We start from the raw sequence: 19,310 nt of genomic DNA on the forward strand, positions 1-19,310 counted from the left end.
TGGATGTGTGACACCCCTGAAGCAGAAAGAGGCTTGGGGAAGCTGGGAGAAGATAAGGATGTGGGGGGTATGGTAAATCGTGGGGAAAATGAGGCAGTGGAGGTAACTGGGCCAGAATGTTTTAGGCAAATAATAGTAAGGCAGTTGACTCCCCTTTAATGGATTTAAGTGAAGGGTCATGTCGAACAAACATATTACATAAGTGGAACTAAGTGGGCATGGGAAAGTTTCAGCTATAAAAGTCTAGAAGTAGAATCTCGTGAAATAACTTGGTTCAAAGACTTCTTGGTCATCTGCCTACCTCCACATCAAAGCATCTCAGTGTGTCTTTGCCCTGACTTCTCAACCATTAGGATTTTGTTTTGGGAACCTGGTTAGTTAGTTTTTGTTGAGGTCAGTGCCTTTATTGAGGCAAGGAATTGGTAAAACACACCAAAACAGAAAAATCCTACTGGGTTCCCAAGGAAGTATAGTAATACTTTCCTGCATTTTGTATGACAATACTCAGTGATATAGTTGACTCTCAGAAGGTATTATCTACCCATGTAAATAATATATTTAAATATACACACATATATATAACATCGATAAGAGAGAGTTGTGAGTGTATATATATATATACATATATACATAATATATATGAAATAATCAAGTGAGAACTGTTATGCTTAAACCCAGAGAGGTTTAAGCATAAAACCCATTTTGACATTGTATGCATTTTATAATTTGAGCTAAGTGGCTAAGACCCTTAAAATTATTTTACATTTCCCAACACTTTAAAGAACAGATAGCTTGGGGCAGGGAGGAATTTTCATGGCTATTTTCTGAGTGGCTACATTTAGATGCTGAGCTTTTAACAGGACTTTGATTTCATTCCAAAGCCCAGAGCCCTGCAAGGATAGGATCTTGGGAATACTCCACATTCCTTAAAAAAATGCTTATCAATTAAACCATCTCATTTTAGTTGGTGACCTTCCGCAGAGTGAGGAGCTAGCATTTCCCCAGATTATCTCACATGAAGAAAAAACAAACACTATAATAGATTCTTCTGATAGCTGTGAAGTGGAAACAAATGTATTTTTTCCTCAAGCTTCAAAAACAAGTATTTCTATTGGGAGACAAACAGCATGATGGCATGACATCAGGGAGACAATGCTTTTGTCAAAGTTTAGGAACAAAACCCAAAAGAGAACCAAGATTAGAGAAAATGAAAGGTACATACCGAGAGCTGACTCTACTCCTAGTTGATTTGGACCCACTAAAACTCATCTAAAATGCAAATTTCTTCTTTTAAAACGAAGGCACTTCACTTTCACTCAAACCGCCTCCTTGCTCAGTTCCCAGGCGACAACTATGCTTTCCACACACCACATCGTTTTCATAATGGCTGTGGGGCAGAGAGTGACGAGTGGGCATTATTTGCCTTGTGGTTGTTACCAGGTGCTTAACCGGTGCATGTGTTTGCCTCCTTTGTAATTGCTTTTGAGACCTTGATTCTTTGTGCAGTACGTCTTTGTAAGGGAGAGGTAAGGATTTATTAAACACCTGTGATGTTTCAGGCCCAGTATGCATACAAATATGAACGTGGCATGGCCCAGCCCTTTAAGTGGCTTTGAAGGAGTCTTCTCTGAGAGGATCAAGAGTTTCGTGCCTCTCTCCAAAAGACCCTGTCAAAGTTTGAACCCAGGCAATCTGATGCCAGAGCCCATGCTCTTAATCATTGTACTATAGTTCTTTATCTGTGTGGGTGCATGAGCCTTTGAGTCTTCCCTTCTTCAGAATACATTCACAGTTTCTCAAGCCCTTTTCAAAAATGACGTGGATTCTGGTTCTCTGTATGTTCTGCCTCTCCCACTATACACGCATCAGATTTGTCAATGTCAGTGTTAGAACTAAACACAGTACTATGTTGTAAGTTGATCAATTCAGAGTACGCTAGGATCAACCCTTCCTTTGATCTGAACACACCCTTTTCTTATTGCAGCCAAAGATTGGACAGAGGTGAATTCTTGGGGGATTTGTCAGGGTCTTGGACAGGGATAGAGTGGGTGTTGCTTTTACACAGTGCTGTTGGCATGTATAAATCTTTATGGTCAATTAAAATCCCAGATTATGTGAACAACAGTCAAGTCAAGATTCTCTCATCTTGAACTTAAATTTAATCCTGTGGCACCAGTCCAGTGCTGGAGCCTGTAATGATAATTTTTAGTTGATTTTGAGTCCCTCATCTATCATTCCAGCTTCCCCTCCCAGCCTTTGTCATCAGCAGGGCCAATAAGCCGTCCTTCCACTTCCTGTGGACGCATCTGTCACAGAACCATTGTTTAGCCAGATGAGGGTTCTCCAGCTGTACTCCCCTCCGTCCTCCATTCGGTGCTTCGTTAATGTAATGTCTTATTGATCAGGATAATATGATGGAATTTTTCAAGGGATTTTCTGAAATCAAAGGTGATTCAAAAAGGAAATGAGACTTTCAAAAGTGTATTACCAGAATGGGTTTTCTGCAGTTTCTTCATATATCACAAACTTCATGTTTATGGCACCTCTTGCTCACAGTCTTGAGGAAATGAAGAGCGGCATCATAACCACCCCTAACTGTTGATCATGATGCACTCTAAACGGGTGGAATGAATTTACATATAGAATGGGTGTGTTCTGTTAGCACAAACTGCCCATTTGTAATATTGTGGAAATAACTGATAAAGCCTGTTAAAATAGATTTTGATCACATGTTTATATGTAATCTAATTACTGAGTAATAGATTTATTAAAATGTTCGATTCTCTTCGAACCATCCTGTTATGGTCGTGCCAATATCATCATCAAACGATTTACTCACCCACTCAGGGAAGAGGGAGAAGAATGAACGAGCTCGGCAAAGCAGTATTTTGTGATACCCTGAAAATCGTGTGACTCCTCAAAGGACCAACATATTGTCTTTAATTTGCTGATCCAAAGCATTTTATGCAATGCCTCTCAGTCAGTTATGAACGATAATTTTAGTTCTTCAAATGGCAAATCTATTTGAGCAATTTTTGACAAGCAACATTAAATCCTCTCTAGGATCATCCAAGGCCGATCCTGAACAGAGAACATTTCTCTCCATGTGCTCGTTTTAAGGTTGTCTGTGTTACCAGGGTTTACTGACTTAGCTCAGGCTTTAAGAACTCTGTAGAAATGACTTAAAACTAACATAGAGAGGATCTCAGACTTGGTGTGGTACCAGGAAAACTGAAAGCAGGAAAAACGGAGAGCAGAGGGAGTGTGATTTGGGCCGACATGAGGCAGAAAGATTTGAAGACTCACGTCAATGTGCATGTTCATGCTGATCTCCTTTAAGTGAACTCTGCTCAGTCTTGCCTTGCAGGGAACATCAGGCTTCCTGGCCCATCTCCCTCACACCCCTGGTCCTCACTAGCTAGTAATTCCTACTTCCCCCATCTCCCTAACCCCCTCCTTCTGGCATTTCTCTGTGTGGAATGTCTTCTTAAAGATGCCAGACCCTAATCACAAAGGCCTGTAAGATGGGCAAATGTTCTCTGTTTATCTAGCTAGCAGCCAGCTGGCCAGTCACTAAGCAAGGCATCAAAGCCCATGCCAGGGAAGGTAAAAAGGGAGGCATATGCTTCTTTGGATGAAGACATTTTGCTTCTCTGTATATTAACTCCTTAAGTGCCTTAAGTTACCGTTGCTGCCTTTAGCTATTTGGATATATAGTTGGATTAGATGGTTAAATTAGTTACAAATATGTACCGTGTTGATTGTTAATTATTTTGAGTCATACGGTCTCATTTCTGATGACTTGGTGCCTTGTGTTGAATTTTTAGACGTTGTGGAACATCATGGCGGCCAGTGTTTTAGGATCACTTACTAGTCTCTTGTTAAGCTTTGGGGAGTCTCTTATATGTCCTGTCAGGGAAACTCATCAGTCATCCTGAAGGGAGGCTGGTAAATACACCTCTTCAGGTCCGCATTCATGAAAAGATCACAGTGTGGGAAATAGCCAGAGAATTCTATTAATTGCCAATTCTGGTATTTATCAGTTAGCCATTGTTTTTGGCAGGCTATGCCTTCTCTCTGTCTCAGTTTTCTCATTTGTAAAGCAGAATGGTAACCTCAACCTTAAAATGTTTGCAGGGGAATTATTTTTAATAATTTTTTAACTATGAATATTGGATTTTATATTGCTATCAATGCATGGAATATTCATTAACATTTCAGGCTACTCAGCTCTAGGTTAGTTATATTTTATGAGAAAAACTGGAAAATATTTAGAAGAAAATAACAATCCTGGCTGGTGAGGCTCAGTGGGTTGAGCACCAGCCTGCAAACCGAAAGGTCACATTTGATTCCTGGTCAGGACACGTGCCTGGGTTGCAGGCCAGATCCCCAGTTGGGGGCATGCAAGAGGCAGCCGATCCATGTTTCTCTTGCATATCAATGTTTCTCTCCCTCTTTCTCCTCACCTTCCTCTCTTTCTAAAAAGTAAATAAAATCTTTTAAAAGAAAAGAAAGAAAATAACAAAACTCATCTGTAGATGAGGAAATAACACATACTTATACATAAATATTTAAAAGGAGCTGTGTTTTTTAAGCATGAGGAAGAAAAGTTTATTTTAATAATGGTTTTTAAAACTTGATGGATTACATCAAGAATGGTGACAGTTGATTGCCCTTGCAATTGAGCAAAAAAAATTGGAGTAAAATAGTTTATGCTTATGCACGAGGAATGTGGGTTAGGAACAAAGAATTTTTTTTTATTGATAGCAGTTGGAGTAAATTATGGTAGTAAGTTGGAAATTTTTAATAAATATAGTTTTTCATCAACATTAATATCCATTTACGTAATTAAGATATGATCCATCTTAAATATTTTACTTGGACTAAATGACATTCTTTTTCCATCAATGTTTTAAATTATTTTATTTTATTATAGTAAAAATACAACATGAGATCTGCTCTCACCAAATTCTTCAGTGTACTCTATTATCGACTGTTGGTACAGGGTCACTCGAGCTTATTCATCTTGCTGAGATGAATCTTCAGGCCCACTGAAGTGGACTCCCCATTTCCCCTCCTCAACCCCTGACAGCCCATTCCACTCTTTGACTCCATGAATGTTACCATTGTAGGAACCTCATGTAAGTGGAATTATGCAGGGTTGGTCTCTCTGTGACTTGCTTATTTCACTCAATATGGTGCCCTCAAGTTTATCCATGTTGTCACATATTGCAGAATTTTCTTCTTTTTAAAGGTGAATAGTATTCCATTGTGTGTACGTACCACATTTCCTTGATCATTTAGGTTGTTTCCACATCTTGGCTATTGTGAATAATGCTGCGATCAACATAGGAGTGGCTAATACCTTCCTGAGATCCTGATTTCAATTCTTTTGGATAAATACCCAGAACTGGGATTGCTAGATCATGTAATAGTTCTGTTTTTAATTTTTGAGAAACTTCATACTGTTTTTCATAGAGGCTGCATCCTTTTCCATTCCGACTAATGGTGTACAGGGTTGCAGTTTCTCCATCTCCTTGCCAACACTTGTCCTTTGTTTTTTAACAATAGCCATTCTGAGAGAGATGAAGTGGTATCTCATTGTGGTTTGACTTACATTCCCCACATGATTAGTAGCGAGCATTTTTTCAAATACATGTTGGCCATTTGTATGTCTTCTTTGGGGAAATATCTATTCAAGCCATTTGCCCATTTTTAAATCATGTTATTTGTTTTCTTGGTATGGAGTTGTAGGAGTTCCTTATATATTTTATATATTAATGTCTTATCAGATATGGGGCAGGCAAATATTTTTCCCATTCCACAGGTTGCCTTTTTACTTGTTTGCTTCTTTTGCTATTCAGAAGCTTGCCTCTTCGTGGTTTTTGTTGCCTCTGCTTTTGCTGTCATATTCATGAAGTCATTGCCAAGAGCAATGTTGTGAAGCTTTTCCCATACATTTTCTTCTGAGACTTTTATAGCTTCAGATCTTATATTTAAGTACTTGGGTCATTTCTAATTGATTTTTGTGTATGGCCTAAGATGAGGGTTCAATTTCATTCCTTTGCACGTGGATATTCATTGTTTCCAGCTCCATTTGTTGAAGACTCTCCTTCCCCCATTTTGTATTGTTGGTACCCTTGTTGAAGATTAGTTTTGACCATATGTGCTTGGATTTATTTCTGGGCTTACTATTCTGTTGCATTGGTCTACAAATCTGTCTTTGTGCTGATATTATACCATTTTGATTACTGTAGCTTTGTAAGATATTTTGAAACCAGGAAGTGTGATACCTCCAGCTTTATTCTTTTGTCTCAGGATTGATTTGGCTATTCTTGGTCTTATCTTATTATCTCAGTGTATGTGCTTTACAAAAGGCAGGCACCTTTCTCTGTCTCCATGGACGGGCCTCATACAAGAGAAGACTGCTACAATTCAGTTGGACTAAAGGATTCTGGAGTCCTGTACCAACTCTTTCCCTCCCCAGAGAGAAACAGGAAGCTATTGTTTTTGTCTGCTCACTCTGTGCTGAGCAAGTGGAGAGCTAGGATATCTACCAGTCCAAACCTCCATCTCAGTTCTCCCCCAGGGGGATAGAATGCAGGGACCCATCAGGACTCCAAAAATGGAAAGAAAAATGCCAGTGTTTTGGGAAACTCCAGAGGAGTTGGAGTGTTGAGTGCAAAGATCAACTCTTTGACTCCCGAAGGGGAAGCTGAGAGCTGGGAGTTTTCATCCGCTTACTCTGTGTTGAGAAGTGAGGAGGATCTATGGCACCTACCAGCCCACGTTGTCATCTCTATTCTACCTCAGGTGACTACACTGTGCCGAACCCATCAGAGCTCCAAGCCTGGCAATACAGAAGCCAGTCCTTTGGGGAATCTCCTCAGAAAAGTTGGGGTGCTGGGCATGCAAACCAATTCTTCCCTCCCTTGGGAGAAGCTGAGAGCTGGGAAGTCCTCCTCATTCTATGGCACTACACTAGGAGTAGGAACTCTGGAATCTCCCTACTGGCTTCCATGAGTCTAGTTTTGTGTTCACCCAGGGTGCAGGAAACTTTCAACTAATTTTTAGATGTCTCACACGGAGAATTTGTTCATAAATTGTTACTGAATCAGTGTATTTGTGGGAGGAAAGAGGGTTCAAGGCTTCTTGCTGCTGTCACTCTTTAGGTTAGGTGACATTTTGAGTTCACTTCCAATATCGTGATTCTAGGATTTTATTTTCTACCACTTGGACTGAGAGGTGATCTCCTTGGATGCTGGTTAGGTCGAGTCCCGAGAGGCCAGCACGTGTCTCTAATTCTACTTGTTGACACCTGACAGTCTCAGGGCTCCTCAATGTTTTGGCTTCTTCACTTCTAAATAATAGAATCTTAGCTCTCTTTTAACTAATTCAAAATTATATCCTCTTGAAGGTAGGAACTTTCTATAAGCCTCAGTTATCTCATTTGCTATAGGGATGCTGTGAGTCTTCGACAGATAGAAAGTACTTAACACAGCACCTGGTACATAGTAAGTGTCTTAGCATTATCATCATCATCATCTTTTTCCAGTTTTTAAAATAATGGAAAAGGGAAAATGGTGTTCTGGGTAATATGATTCTCAAACCAGAGGGCCAGCTGTTCATCGAATACATGGTGACTTGTAATAATGAGATGTCTTCTGTTGACTTCCTAAGCACCCAATAAGTGACTAAGTTTTTAAGGAGCAGAAGCTAGGTAATTGCTAACAGGACATTGATAGAGAAAACCCAGGAGTAACTTTCTTCTCCCTACTGCACGATTCCCCCTGAGCTTTGTTCAGTCTTCCACTTTAGTATTCAATACACTGTTTGTAATATTTCATTATACACCCACCCCACCCCCGTTCTGGACCATTTACCTTCACACTCAACTCTAGCACCCCGTGTAGGACCAGGCCTATAAAGATAAATATCTATTGGATGAATACCCAACAAATGAATTACAGATAAGAAGCAAATGATGTAATGACTAAGCACATATGATTGGGAGTTAGAAGAACCTGAGTTCAAATCCAGACTCCACTTCTACAATTAGTGTGATCTTGGACAACTGACTTAACTCTTTAAGTTTCATATCTTTGTCTGTACAATGGCGCTACATACCTGATTCATCGGGTCTTTAACATAATATATATTTTGTATATTTTTTGCATATAACATTATACCTTGTAACTATTATTCATGGTATCATTATTTCTCATAATGAAAGGTATATAAATAATACAAATATCACATGTATGTTATTTTGTTGGTTCTATTTATTTTGCTATTATTTTTTGTTGCTTGTTGCTGTGGTTATTGATAGTAATGCTGGAGTGATTTACTGGTAGCCAGTACAGAATGACCCATTAGGACTTCGTGATAAGTATCACTGAGACCCAACAATCTCACAGATGCACATTCTTGGGTTGGACTGAGCTGGGGTTAAAAGGTGAACAGTTAACAGCATTGCCTTTAGTTCTGCAGCCTTAAAGAAACAAAGCCCTGCTTCCACCAAAGAAATCTTTAAAATGCTTCCCAGCACATCCAGAGCCACTTAAAGCATCACTTATTGAGCCCAACGATCCAAAGAGATGGACCATAATTTCAGTTCAGCAGCGGCTCTCAGACTTTAGGACCCATCAGAGTAATTTGAGGACTGTTCACACATGTTGCTGGGCTTTACCCCAGAGTTTTAGATTCAGTAGGCCTGGGGTAGAGCCCCAATTTTCATTTCTAATGGGTTCCCACATGATACTAGTGGTGGTGCTTTGGGGACCACACCGGGAGAACCACTAACATCATAGATATAGTTGAAGAGTGAGTAACCTGACTCCAGAGCAGAACACGTGCAGAAATGTTTCCACTAGGTGAATTGTCGGATAACCCCTGTAAAAATGAGGCCTTCCTACTTTGAGTCCCCGTGTTTGCAACCCTGCACTGTCCTTTCCTTACTATTTAAATTTCTTGGTAGGGAAAATGGTTTCATGAAATTGTTTTTAAATTTTATGAGCCTGATAAAATCTATAGACACTCTCTCCGGGAAAGCCCATATACGCATTGCTTATAATTTCAGCAGGTTCTTGGACACCTTCTCCAATGGCCCACCCCCTGACCCCCAGAAGTATCAGTAGAAAAACTATGCCCTAAGGCAGAGTCTTGAGTTCACTTGAATATAACATAAATTCCCTCCTTATACTTAATATTGAGGTTAAATACAATCATCTGTAAAATAGGAATAATAATAGTAGTTCTTACCTCAAAGATTATAAATATGAACTGATGTAATACATGGAAGAATCTAATTCAAAAGCCAAAAACACTAAATATTACCTATTTCTCTCTCTTTGGAGTTCTGCTACAAAAATCCTCATTCTTTTCTTTTAAACATTTTTATTTATTTACTTTTAAATATATTTTATTGATTATGCTATTACAGTTGTCCCATTTCCCCCACTTTATTCCCCTCTGCCCTGCACACCCCCACCCACCCACATTCCCCAACCTTAGTTCATGTCCATGGGTCATACATGTAAGTTCTTTGACTTCTCCATTTCCTATACTATTCTTAACTTCCCCCTGTCTATTTTGTACCTGCCATTTATGCTTCTTATTCCCTGTATCTTTTCCCCCATTCTCCTCCCTCCCCTTCCCCACTGATAACTCTTCATGTGATCTCCATTTCTGTGATTCTCTTCCTGTTCTAGTTGTTTGCTTCGTTCGTTTTTTGTTTTTGTTTTCTTTTAGGTTTAGTTGTTGATAGTTGTGTTTGTTGTCATTTTACTGTTCATATTTTTTATCTTCTTTTTCTTAGATAAGTCCTTTTAATATTTCATATAAGAAGGGCTCAGTGATCTCCATTAAAGGATGAACTCCTTTAACTTGACCTTATCTGGGAAGCACTTTATCTGCCCTTCCATTCTAAATGATAGCTTTGCTGGATAGAGCAATCTTGGATGTAGGTCATTGCCTTACATGACTTGGAATACTTCTTTCCAGCCCCCTCTTTCCTGTAAGGTTTCTTTGGAGAAATCAGCTGATAGCCTTATGGGAACTCCTTTGTAGTTAACTGTCTCCTTTTCTCTTGCTGCTTTTAAGATTCTCTCCTTACCTTTAATCTTGGGTAATGTAATTATAATGTGCCTTGGTGTGTGCTTCCTTGGGTCCAACTTTTTTGGCACTCTCTGAGCTTCCTGGACTTCCTAGAAGTCTATTTCCTTTGCCAGATTGGGGAAGTTCTCCTTCACTATGTTTTCAAATAAGTTTTCAATTTCTTCCTCTTCTCCTTCTGGCACCCCGATGATTCAGATGTTGGAACATTTAAAGTTGTCCTGGAAGTTCCTAAGCCTCTCCTCATTTTTTTTGAATTCTTGTTTCTTCATTCTGTTCTGGTTGAATGTTTACTTCTTCTTTCTGGCCCAAATTGTTGATTTGAGTCCCGGTTTCCTTCCCATCATTGTTGGCTCCCTGTACATTTTCCTTTATTTCACTTTTCATAGCCTTCACTTTTTCCTCTATTTTGTGACTGTACTCAACCAATACTGTGAGCCTCCTGATTACCAGTGTTTCGAACTGTGCATCTGATAGTTTGGCTATCTCTTCATCACTTAGTTGTATTTTTTCTGGAGCTTTGATCCATTCTTTCATTTGGGCTTTTTTTTTTTTTTGGTCTCCGCATGCCTGTTATGTAGTAAGGGGTGGAGCCTTAGCTGTTCCCCAGGGTGGGACAACCCAGGTCACTGCGTTGTGGCGCTGTCTGTGGGAGAGTGGTCTGAGAGGTAACAATGCCTCTTGTTCAGCTCTCTGCTGTCTTTCAGTCACTTCCCCCACTACCCACAAGCAAATTGGGCCCTTCTGGTGCTGATTCCCAGGGGGGTGGTTTTGTGTACATTCTAGGCCCCTGTGGGTCTCTCCAACCAACTCTCCTGTGAGGCTGGGAGTTTCTCCTGATGCTTCAACCCTCACAGGTTTTTTCAGTCAGAGTTTTGAGGATTTATTTCCCTGTGCTGGAACACTGGGTTGCACATTCTCTCTTGCTCCCCAGTTCTTCCTCCCCATTTATAAGCACACAAATTTGGGACCTCCCACTCCACCAGCCACTGACTCACCAGGTCCTCCAGCCACTGCCTTGCCTCAAGTCCTCTCTGCCTGGCTGCCTGTCTCTGCCCCTCCTAGCAATCTAGATGAATGTTTTTTCTTTAACTACTTGGTTGTCAGACTTCCATACAATTCAATTTTCTGGCAGTTCTGGTTGGTTTTGTTTTTAAATTTGTTGCTGTCCTTTTTTTGTTGTAAGAAGAGGCACAGTGTGTATACCTATACTTCCATCTTGGTCAGAAGTCCAACAATCCTCATTGTTGAGGCAAGAGGATGCCTCTCCCTGCTAGGGGAAAGATTAGGAAGTATAAAAAAAGAAGAGCCCATTCCTGACTGGATGGTTTGGTTGGTTGGAGCATCACCCTGTACACCAATGTGTTGTAGGTTTAATCCCCGGTCAGGGCACAAAGCTACATTGAAGGTTCAGTCCCTAGTTGGAGGTTACAGGAGGCAACTATTCAATGTTTCTCTTTCACATTGATGTTTTCTATCATCTATCTCTGTATCTCTATCTCTGTATCTCTATCTCTATCTCTCCCCACTCACCTGCCCCCTTCCTCTCTAAAATCAATAAACATATCCCTGGGTGGGGATTTTTTTTTTAAAAGAGCTCAAATAATAATATTTTGAGAAATTACTCTGTGCCCATTGCTTTCTTTGCTAAAATCTGGTCAGTCTGTTATATCATGGTTCTTCCTCTGAGACACTGAACAGTGAAGTCAGGCAAGCCCTAGATCTGGCTCTGTGATGCAAGAATATCAATTCATTGTGTCCTGAAATAGTCTACTTCACAAACGTCCAGTGCTTTCTCATGTCCCCATGTTAATGCCTCCTGACTGAAAGACAGAAATATAAAATTCTGAGAGGGGCTCATGTCCAGGCTAGAAGACACTTATTCTTGAGAAATAGTGATTAAAGGTTAAGCTTGATTCTCATCGTGTCTACAAAAACAAATGTTTTTTCTTTCACATCAGTGTTTTCTTCTCTCTCTCCCTCTCTTCCCCTTTCTCTAAAATCAATAACCATGACCTCAGGTGAGGATAAAAAAGAAAAGTGAAAAAATTAAATAAGTACATTGGTGGGCCAATTAGCAGACATTTATTTAGCACCTGCTCTGTACACTGTGCAAGAGATGACACGAGAGGAATAACATGCTTCTATGCTGTGCTGCCTCACAGTCCAACGGGGAAGGTAGACAGAGCAAAAGCAAAACAAACACAAGGTGAGCCATAGCAAGAACACTGATTGTTCACACAGTGTTTCAGGCATACAGGAGAGGGAGAAATTAATTTTGACTGGGATCCATAAGTCTCTTGGGCAACATAAGACTTCAGCTGGACCCTGCTATAGGTAAAAGTGATGGAAAAGGGCATTCTGGGCTATGGGAATAGTTTGAGGAAAAGCATGGAGTTAGGAAAAAAGCTTGGTATAAATATATGGTATTATGATCTAACCAGTGTGACCATAGCATGGGTTTGGGGGTAAAGGTGTAGAACTTGCTAGAGAGATGAGTTTGAAGCATCTTGTAGAAAAGAAACCAAGGGAGCTTTGGCTTTCCTCTCCATGCAGTGGAGAAAGATTGAGGGTCTTTGAGTAGAGAGACACCCAAAGCAGATCTGTCTTTATAAAAAGAGAGTCCTGGTGAGGAATAGACAGTAGAAGGCAAGAAGAAAGCAAGACCCAGAGAAGCTGGGAATCTGAGCTAAAGCCAGAGGAGTGTGAGTAGCATGCAGAGGACGAAGACGAGAGGTATTTGAGCGGCTGCATTTGTTTGAGGATGGTTGACGACAGGTAGCAAAGAAAGCTGAGGTGAGCTGAGAAGACTCCCCCAGGCCAGGTTGCTACATGAGGCAGACCATGGTCTCAGAGGAAGAGACTGGATATAGGCCCCAAGGCCAGGTGATGAGGGATACCCCTCAGCCATCCCAAGAAGACTTTTCTCCTTCCTGGAATGCCCAGAGCAGGAGCAGCTGACCATTGCTTTGCCTGAATGAAATATCACAACCACTGACTCCAGACATGGGTCCTCAGCCCAGCAGCTTCAGAAGTGCTGAAGGTCTTTTAAAACAATTTTCAGGCACTTTTCCAGGTGAATCTGACCTGAGAACCCAACAGGTATTTGAGGTGGGGCCCAGGCATCCATGTTTTATAAAGCTCCCAGGTGATTCCGATGCACAGCTGGATTGGGGAACTGCTGTGGGACCTTACTATTGTGCTGGGACCTTACTATTGTGCTGGGAAATGAACAGAAAACACAGAGTCAACACATAATGCCAGTGAACACTGTGATGGCTCAAAGACATTAGGGTTTGGTCTCCAATAGTGTCTCAAGCACCGTGACCTTCACTGAGAGTCTTAGCTTACCCTTCATCCTCAATTCTAATCCTCAGCGAATACATGAGGGGGGAGAAGAGGCTGCATGCTTGACAAGTTCCCCTGAACTTTCCAAAGGACATTGTCATACAAGCCATCCTTTTCACTCTTGTCCTCAAATGAAACAGGGAGAGAGCTGGGCTGTGTCGCAGAGACACCATGAGAGAGTCTTATTATAGGGTGCTTTCAGTCTTTAGAAAACAGGCTTCATAAAAATACTACCCATTTTCTAGCAGGCCTGTACAACACCCATAGAATTGTCATTGCTATTATGTTTTTATTTCTCAGAAAAATCATACAGTGCAAAGGTAAGGCAGGTATTAAAAACATCCCTTTTACACACTGATTCGGTGACTCGTGCAAGGTCAGACGACAGGAGCAGGTCCTGAGTCCGCCATCCTCCGGAGCGCCAGCTCTGCTCTGTGCCATAATGGAGAAAGGCAACATAGGGGCATTTTTCTCTCCTTGTAAAAGAGAAAAAATGGGGGTGAGGGGATTATTTAAGCACACCTCACTCACACTGCAATCACTGCATTGTTCTTCCTGTTGAAACACCCTGTTGGTTTTTAAATCCCTTTAAACCTACCCGGCACCTGTATGGCCTGGATCCAAGAATTATTACCTATCCTCTTGCTTTTTTACGTCTAGCCACATAGGAGTTTCTGTGACGGTATCTGACTCTTGGTTCGTTTGAAAATTTCAAAACTTCCAGAAGTTTTCTTCTCCTGTAGACCTAGAAGCATGCAATGCTCAGACCTGATTTTTTTTTTTAATTAAGCAGAGATGTTTCCCCCTTTTAGTTCTCCTGCTAGATAAAATAGTAGCGTGGCATAACCTAGATTGTTTCTCTGTAAAGATACTTCTGAAATATGGACCAGGAGAGAAGGCAGGGGACGGATGTGGAAGGGGGTTCTCTTCTAGCAGCTTATGGTATGTGAGATGACCTGTCTTTGGGGCAAGACTGAGGCTGAGAACATAATGAGAACTTCCCAGCAAATTCATTATAACAAAACATAATGTGAGCTCACTGGGCACAAAAATAGGCTGAAAGAAAGTGACTCCTACATAAGACCTAATTAAATACTTTGATGTCAGAAAGCAGAGCAGGGAGGGGTGGAAAATCAAATCAGACCAAAGTAAAGGACCTAAATTTAAATGGAAAGAAGAAGTCTCTCTCTCTCTCTTAACCTTTCTCTCTCTCTCTCCTTTTTCCCTTTTCCCCCTTCCCCTTTCTCTGTCTCTCCCTCTCCCTGTCTCTGTCTCTCTCTGTGTCTCTCTCTCCTTTTCTTCCTTTGCCATGAAGGAAGAATCAGATTCAGGAACAATGGGTTGTAAATTCTTCAGCCAATTAGTCCAGTGACTTACTACTGTTTATAACGCACAGAATGTCACAGGCTGTTTTGCGGCCTCCCCAAGTCGGTTTGTTAATAACAGGAAGCTAGCACTTCTCAGTACAGTGGATCAGCTACACGTGAAAATAAATGCAAAAAACCTGGAGAGGAATAGAAGCAGACCGAGAGTAGCCTTGATTTAATTTAACGTTTGGGGGTCCACACACAAATGAGCATTTTAGTAGGCTTCATGGTGGAAGTTGCTGTCATTTGTAAAATATTCTGGCCAATTAGCTAATAGTGTGCTTGGATTTCTCCTGTTTTGATACAGTAATACTAAGTACATTGTGAAGCCCAATTATACAAATCATCCCCATATGCCATACCAGTCTTTCTTTATGAACTGTGTTTATAAATCCTGTGTGAGGAAATGTGTACTTCAGCAATTTAGACCATGTGTAAAAACATAGCCAATGGGATTGTCAAGAAAACAAGTTCCAGCCTAGGAAGTCCTAATGTGTTCCGCTGGAATAACAGGAGGGGGCCGGGAGCGCAGTGCTCTGCTTAAGTACGTATTGCTTTATAGTGTTTAACCGGTTTAGGGGCTTCCACTTCCCTTTCTGTTATTTTATTCTTCTTTTCTTTTAGGATCCAACCTTGGAGTTTTTGAGAAAATTTGGGATTGGTCTTCTCTCAGGCACAATAGCCTCAGTCATTAACATCCCTTTTGATGTTGCCAAAAGTAGGATTCAAGGGCCTCAGCCAGTTCCTGGAGAGATCAAGTACAGAACCTGTTTTAAAACAATGGCAACAGTCTATCAGGAAGAAGGGTAACACATTCTTATTTTAATAAATGAGCAAGACTCAAGGATTGTTCAAACCTTATTGTACTTCCGTTTCGATGACAGCCATTAAGACCTCTTAAATTGGGTGTGTGCCTGAGAAGCTCTCGGGAATAGGTGACAAACTTCGCGAGAGAGCACAATAATGAGGTGCTGGCAAAACATTCTTACGCCATCCAGAACCGTGAACCTCCACCAAATAATGTGCTGCACGTCTGTCTGAAAACGCTGGGATGAACTTCCGGCTGGCTAGCTTGCATAACGTGCTATTGCATCTCACCTGCCCCGCTAACACACAGGCGGGAGAACCCTTGTCTTCTGACTGTGAATGTACTCGAAATGCCACCTAATTATCCTAACCTATTCTCCTGGGAGAATTAAACAGGAACGTTCTGTGAAAGTAGTTTTTTAAAAAAAAATTTAAAGTATGTGCCTTTTTCTGCTGGTCTTTTTTTAAGTCTTAATTTTTGTCTCTTCATCCCTCCTCACCTATGTCTTATTCTCAAGTAAACAAGTAGTTTTTTTTTTATCATTTTGATCCGAACTGAATCATACTTCCTTATGTGAAGACTCAGTTTGTGGCCTTTTAAATTCAATGACAGAAGTCACTGTGTGCATACCCGCAGCTGTCTTGAAAGTAAGACGTGTCTCGAAAGCAAAAACCATCATGCTGATGGAAATCATATTTCTGATTGGACAAGGCCAGCATCGCTTGGGTAATGAAGAACTAATGAAGTCTTTCCCCTTGTCCAATTTGTTGCAGAGACTATTTGCCCAGATACTGTCTGGTTTGGGATGTGTATAATTTCAAACAATTTTTGTTTAATGCTGGCTCAGCACCTCAGTAAAGCTGAGGTACAACTCCATTTTGTTTTCAGAATAAGAATGTTGCTCTTTTCCTTTCACTTAACAGGATTCTGGCTTTGTACAAAGGCCTGCTTCCCAAGATTATGAGGCTTGGACCAGGTAATGGTGTTTTTATTACTTATATCCTTCCTTCTTTATTGTTCTAGTGTCTCTTTTTTCCTTATGGGTGTCTATCAGCAACATAATAAAAGTTTCTCCGGCTGTGAAAGACAGAAACGTTGAGGATATAAAGCTGCCTGTGAGTATTCAAGCTACCAAAGGCGTGTCCGTTAGAAATGTTCTACCTGTATTTATAAGGTACTATTTATGATCTTGCTGGAGGCTGATAGAAGCCAAAGGCCAGCTTAAGTCAATAGGAAAGGATCCACAGCCCGTTGGAATTGGAGTGAGCACTCAGGTGCATACATGGTGGCGTCTGGCTGGATGGGAGGATTTTCAGTCTGTGAGGGACCAGCCCAATAAAACTTTTCTTGGTGCACCTAGTTCATTCTTGCTCCTGCCTCAACTCCATTTCAGAAATAGAAAAGGAGGGCAACTTTGTCTCCAGGAACAGCAAGAGCCACTTGTCTGCAGAGTCACCTCCGGGGAGTGGTGGAGCTTGGCGCTCACCTTCCCAGCCTCTGTCAGCATGCTGGTGGAGGCTCCTGGCTCAGGGCCTCACCTCAGGACGCCAGCCCACAAGAAAAACGGCTGCCTTTCCCTCAGGGAGAGTCAGCTGCCTCAGTGTAAATAGATAAGAAAATAGCTGCTAGGACTCAACTGCCTGGGCAAATAGTCTTGGATTATAAGCAACACTGTGAATAAGTACGGAAGTATACACTAGACCACACGTATTTTTCTAGCAGGCCACACTCACCTGCTTAGACATCCTGGTAATCTTGCCCAGAACCTTCCCTTTCCCCTCTCCCCCTTTCCCATTCCTCAGTACCACCCGTGTCCTCCTTCCCTACCACCCTCACATGCGTGCACACTGACCCTTAGATCTCAGCCCAGGGAACCAGCATTTCTACCAGCCTGAGATACCGAACAACAGTCTGTAAGTTGAAGCTGGTGAACGATTCATGCTTTCTTTTATTTAGAAAACACTTGCTCGATCCCCAATCCGTCTGTCCCAACTTTTTTAGGCTTTTCAGCATGGATTTTGCTTCACATTTGAGATTCAGACCTGCCTGCTGTTAGTCATTGGCCCATGTGTATGAAAGAATCCACTAATGAGAATATTGGTGATTTTGTGCAACTGTCCCTGCAAGTATGTGGTGTTTTTCCTTCACCACACAGCAAAAACCTGCTCGTCGACCTAGCATTAGGGAAAATCAGAGGACTGGCCCTAACCCATCTTTCTCAGGAGGGGGTGGGCCTGAAAAGGGTGAAGACCCTGGAGAGTTTAGCTACAGTGGTCATGGACTAGAAACTTAATCCAAAACTCTTTAAATGATCTGACCCCAAGTTTTGTTAGAGGCTTGCAAATGTTTGGTTGGCTCTTTAGAATGTTTTTGCATGAGGTGTCCCGAGTTGGTGTGGTGTTAAATCCAATGCAAAGGGCTATTGGGAATGCCCTGTCCAAGCTAAACAACACTGAATAACTGGGGATCTCACTGAAAAACCTGGCCTCCACTCCCATTCCAAACATGCTAGTCTGACCCACATCAAAGGAAAGAAAGGTAGATAGAAAGGTAAGACTTTTGAGTTAAGGATAAGATTTCAAAGACAGAGAGAGAGAGAGAGAGAAAGTAAAAAAGAGAAGAAAGATGAACTTGGACTTCCCATCCTTCATTCTGGAGAAGCATCTCCTCTTGCTTTTGGAACAGCCTTAGTAGCTCTATGTAGCTACTGATAGGTACCTCCCGTGAAAGGAGAATCTCAAAGTCTGCGGTTTAAACTCTAAATATCAGTAGGCTGAAAACTAGCCCGATTCTGTGTGTTCTTGTCTTACATGGTGAATAGTCACTGAGAGCAGACATGGCAGCTACATACATAATAACGACCCTCTGCAGTGTGTCCCTCCTCGCTTGCCAGCGTGCAAGAGGGCCATGGCAGCGAGACGGGTGTAATGTACATCTTCATGGGTTAAAAATGAAAATTACGGGCAGATCATTATCTTTGGTATAAGGTTACACAAGCATGTGCAGCTTTTTTAAAAAGCATATGGCAGTGTGTACAAAATAACTCAAACCAAAATCCACTTCTGTTTCTTTCCATCACAAGGCAGTCCTCGGTTCCTGCAGCCAAGTCTCCTCTAAGTTGTGCTGGGGATATTTATCCATATTTTGATTTTGTAATATTTTTTAAACGGACATGAAAGGATAGAGATTGTCTCGAAGGACACAGAACATGTGCAATTTACTGCATCAGATGGAACACAAAGTCACCCACAGACAAACGCTCCCCTGATGTCTAGGTATTCAGCAGGCTTGGGGCCTATTTTCCCATATCACATTCCTCTTGACATATTACATAGGAAGTGTCTGTGCAGCCAGTTATATAACTTTTCTCCATCAAGATGAATGGCGCTCTTATGACACCCAACCCCTACTATCAAATCTTCAAGGGACACTCATCTATGTCCCAGGCAGATAAAAGGAATGAAAACAAAAGGAGGTTGAAAGCTAGCTTAGTTTTGCAGTTCATATTTTTTTAATATTCAGAAGCTATTTTCCACCTTGCAATCCAATTTGAAAGCTTTAAGAGAAAACCAGATTCGTTCATCAAGCACCATCTTAGAGATTTTCTTCTTGAATGCAACTACAGCGACGCTAATTATGGACTGAGAAAGATAAATCCTTTGCCTACAGATGAA

The 19,310-nt window shown here is 41.3% G+C and overlaps 1 protein-coding gene across 4 annotated transcripts in view; it reads left to right on the plus strand.

The window, feature by feature from the left end:
- The window catches only part of SLC25A21 (solute carrier family 25 member 21), a 460,856-nt gene that overhangs the window by 439,920 nt on the left and 1,626 nt on the right, over positions 1-19,310 (plus strand). For all 4 annotated transcript variants that reach the window (XM_045187980.2, XM_053929134.2, XM_045187975.3 and 1 more), the window contains 2 exons: positions 15,453-15,634; positions 16,560-16,612. In XM_045187980.2, coding sequence (XP_045043915.1) covers positions 15,453-15,634; positions 16,560-16,612 — 235 coding nt within the window. The remainder of the gene's footprint in view (positions 1-15,452; positions 15,635-16,559; positions 16,613-19,310) is intronic.

The sequence above is a fragment of the Desmodus rotundus genome, chromosome 7, assembly GCF_022682495.2.
Source record: "Desmodus rotundus isolate HL8 chromosome 7, HLdesRot8A.1, whole genome shotgun sequence".
Lineage (NCBI taxonomy): Eukaryota > Metazoa > Chordata > Mammalia > Chiroptera > Phyllostomidae > Desmodus > Desmodus rotundus.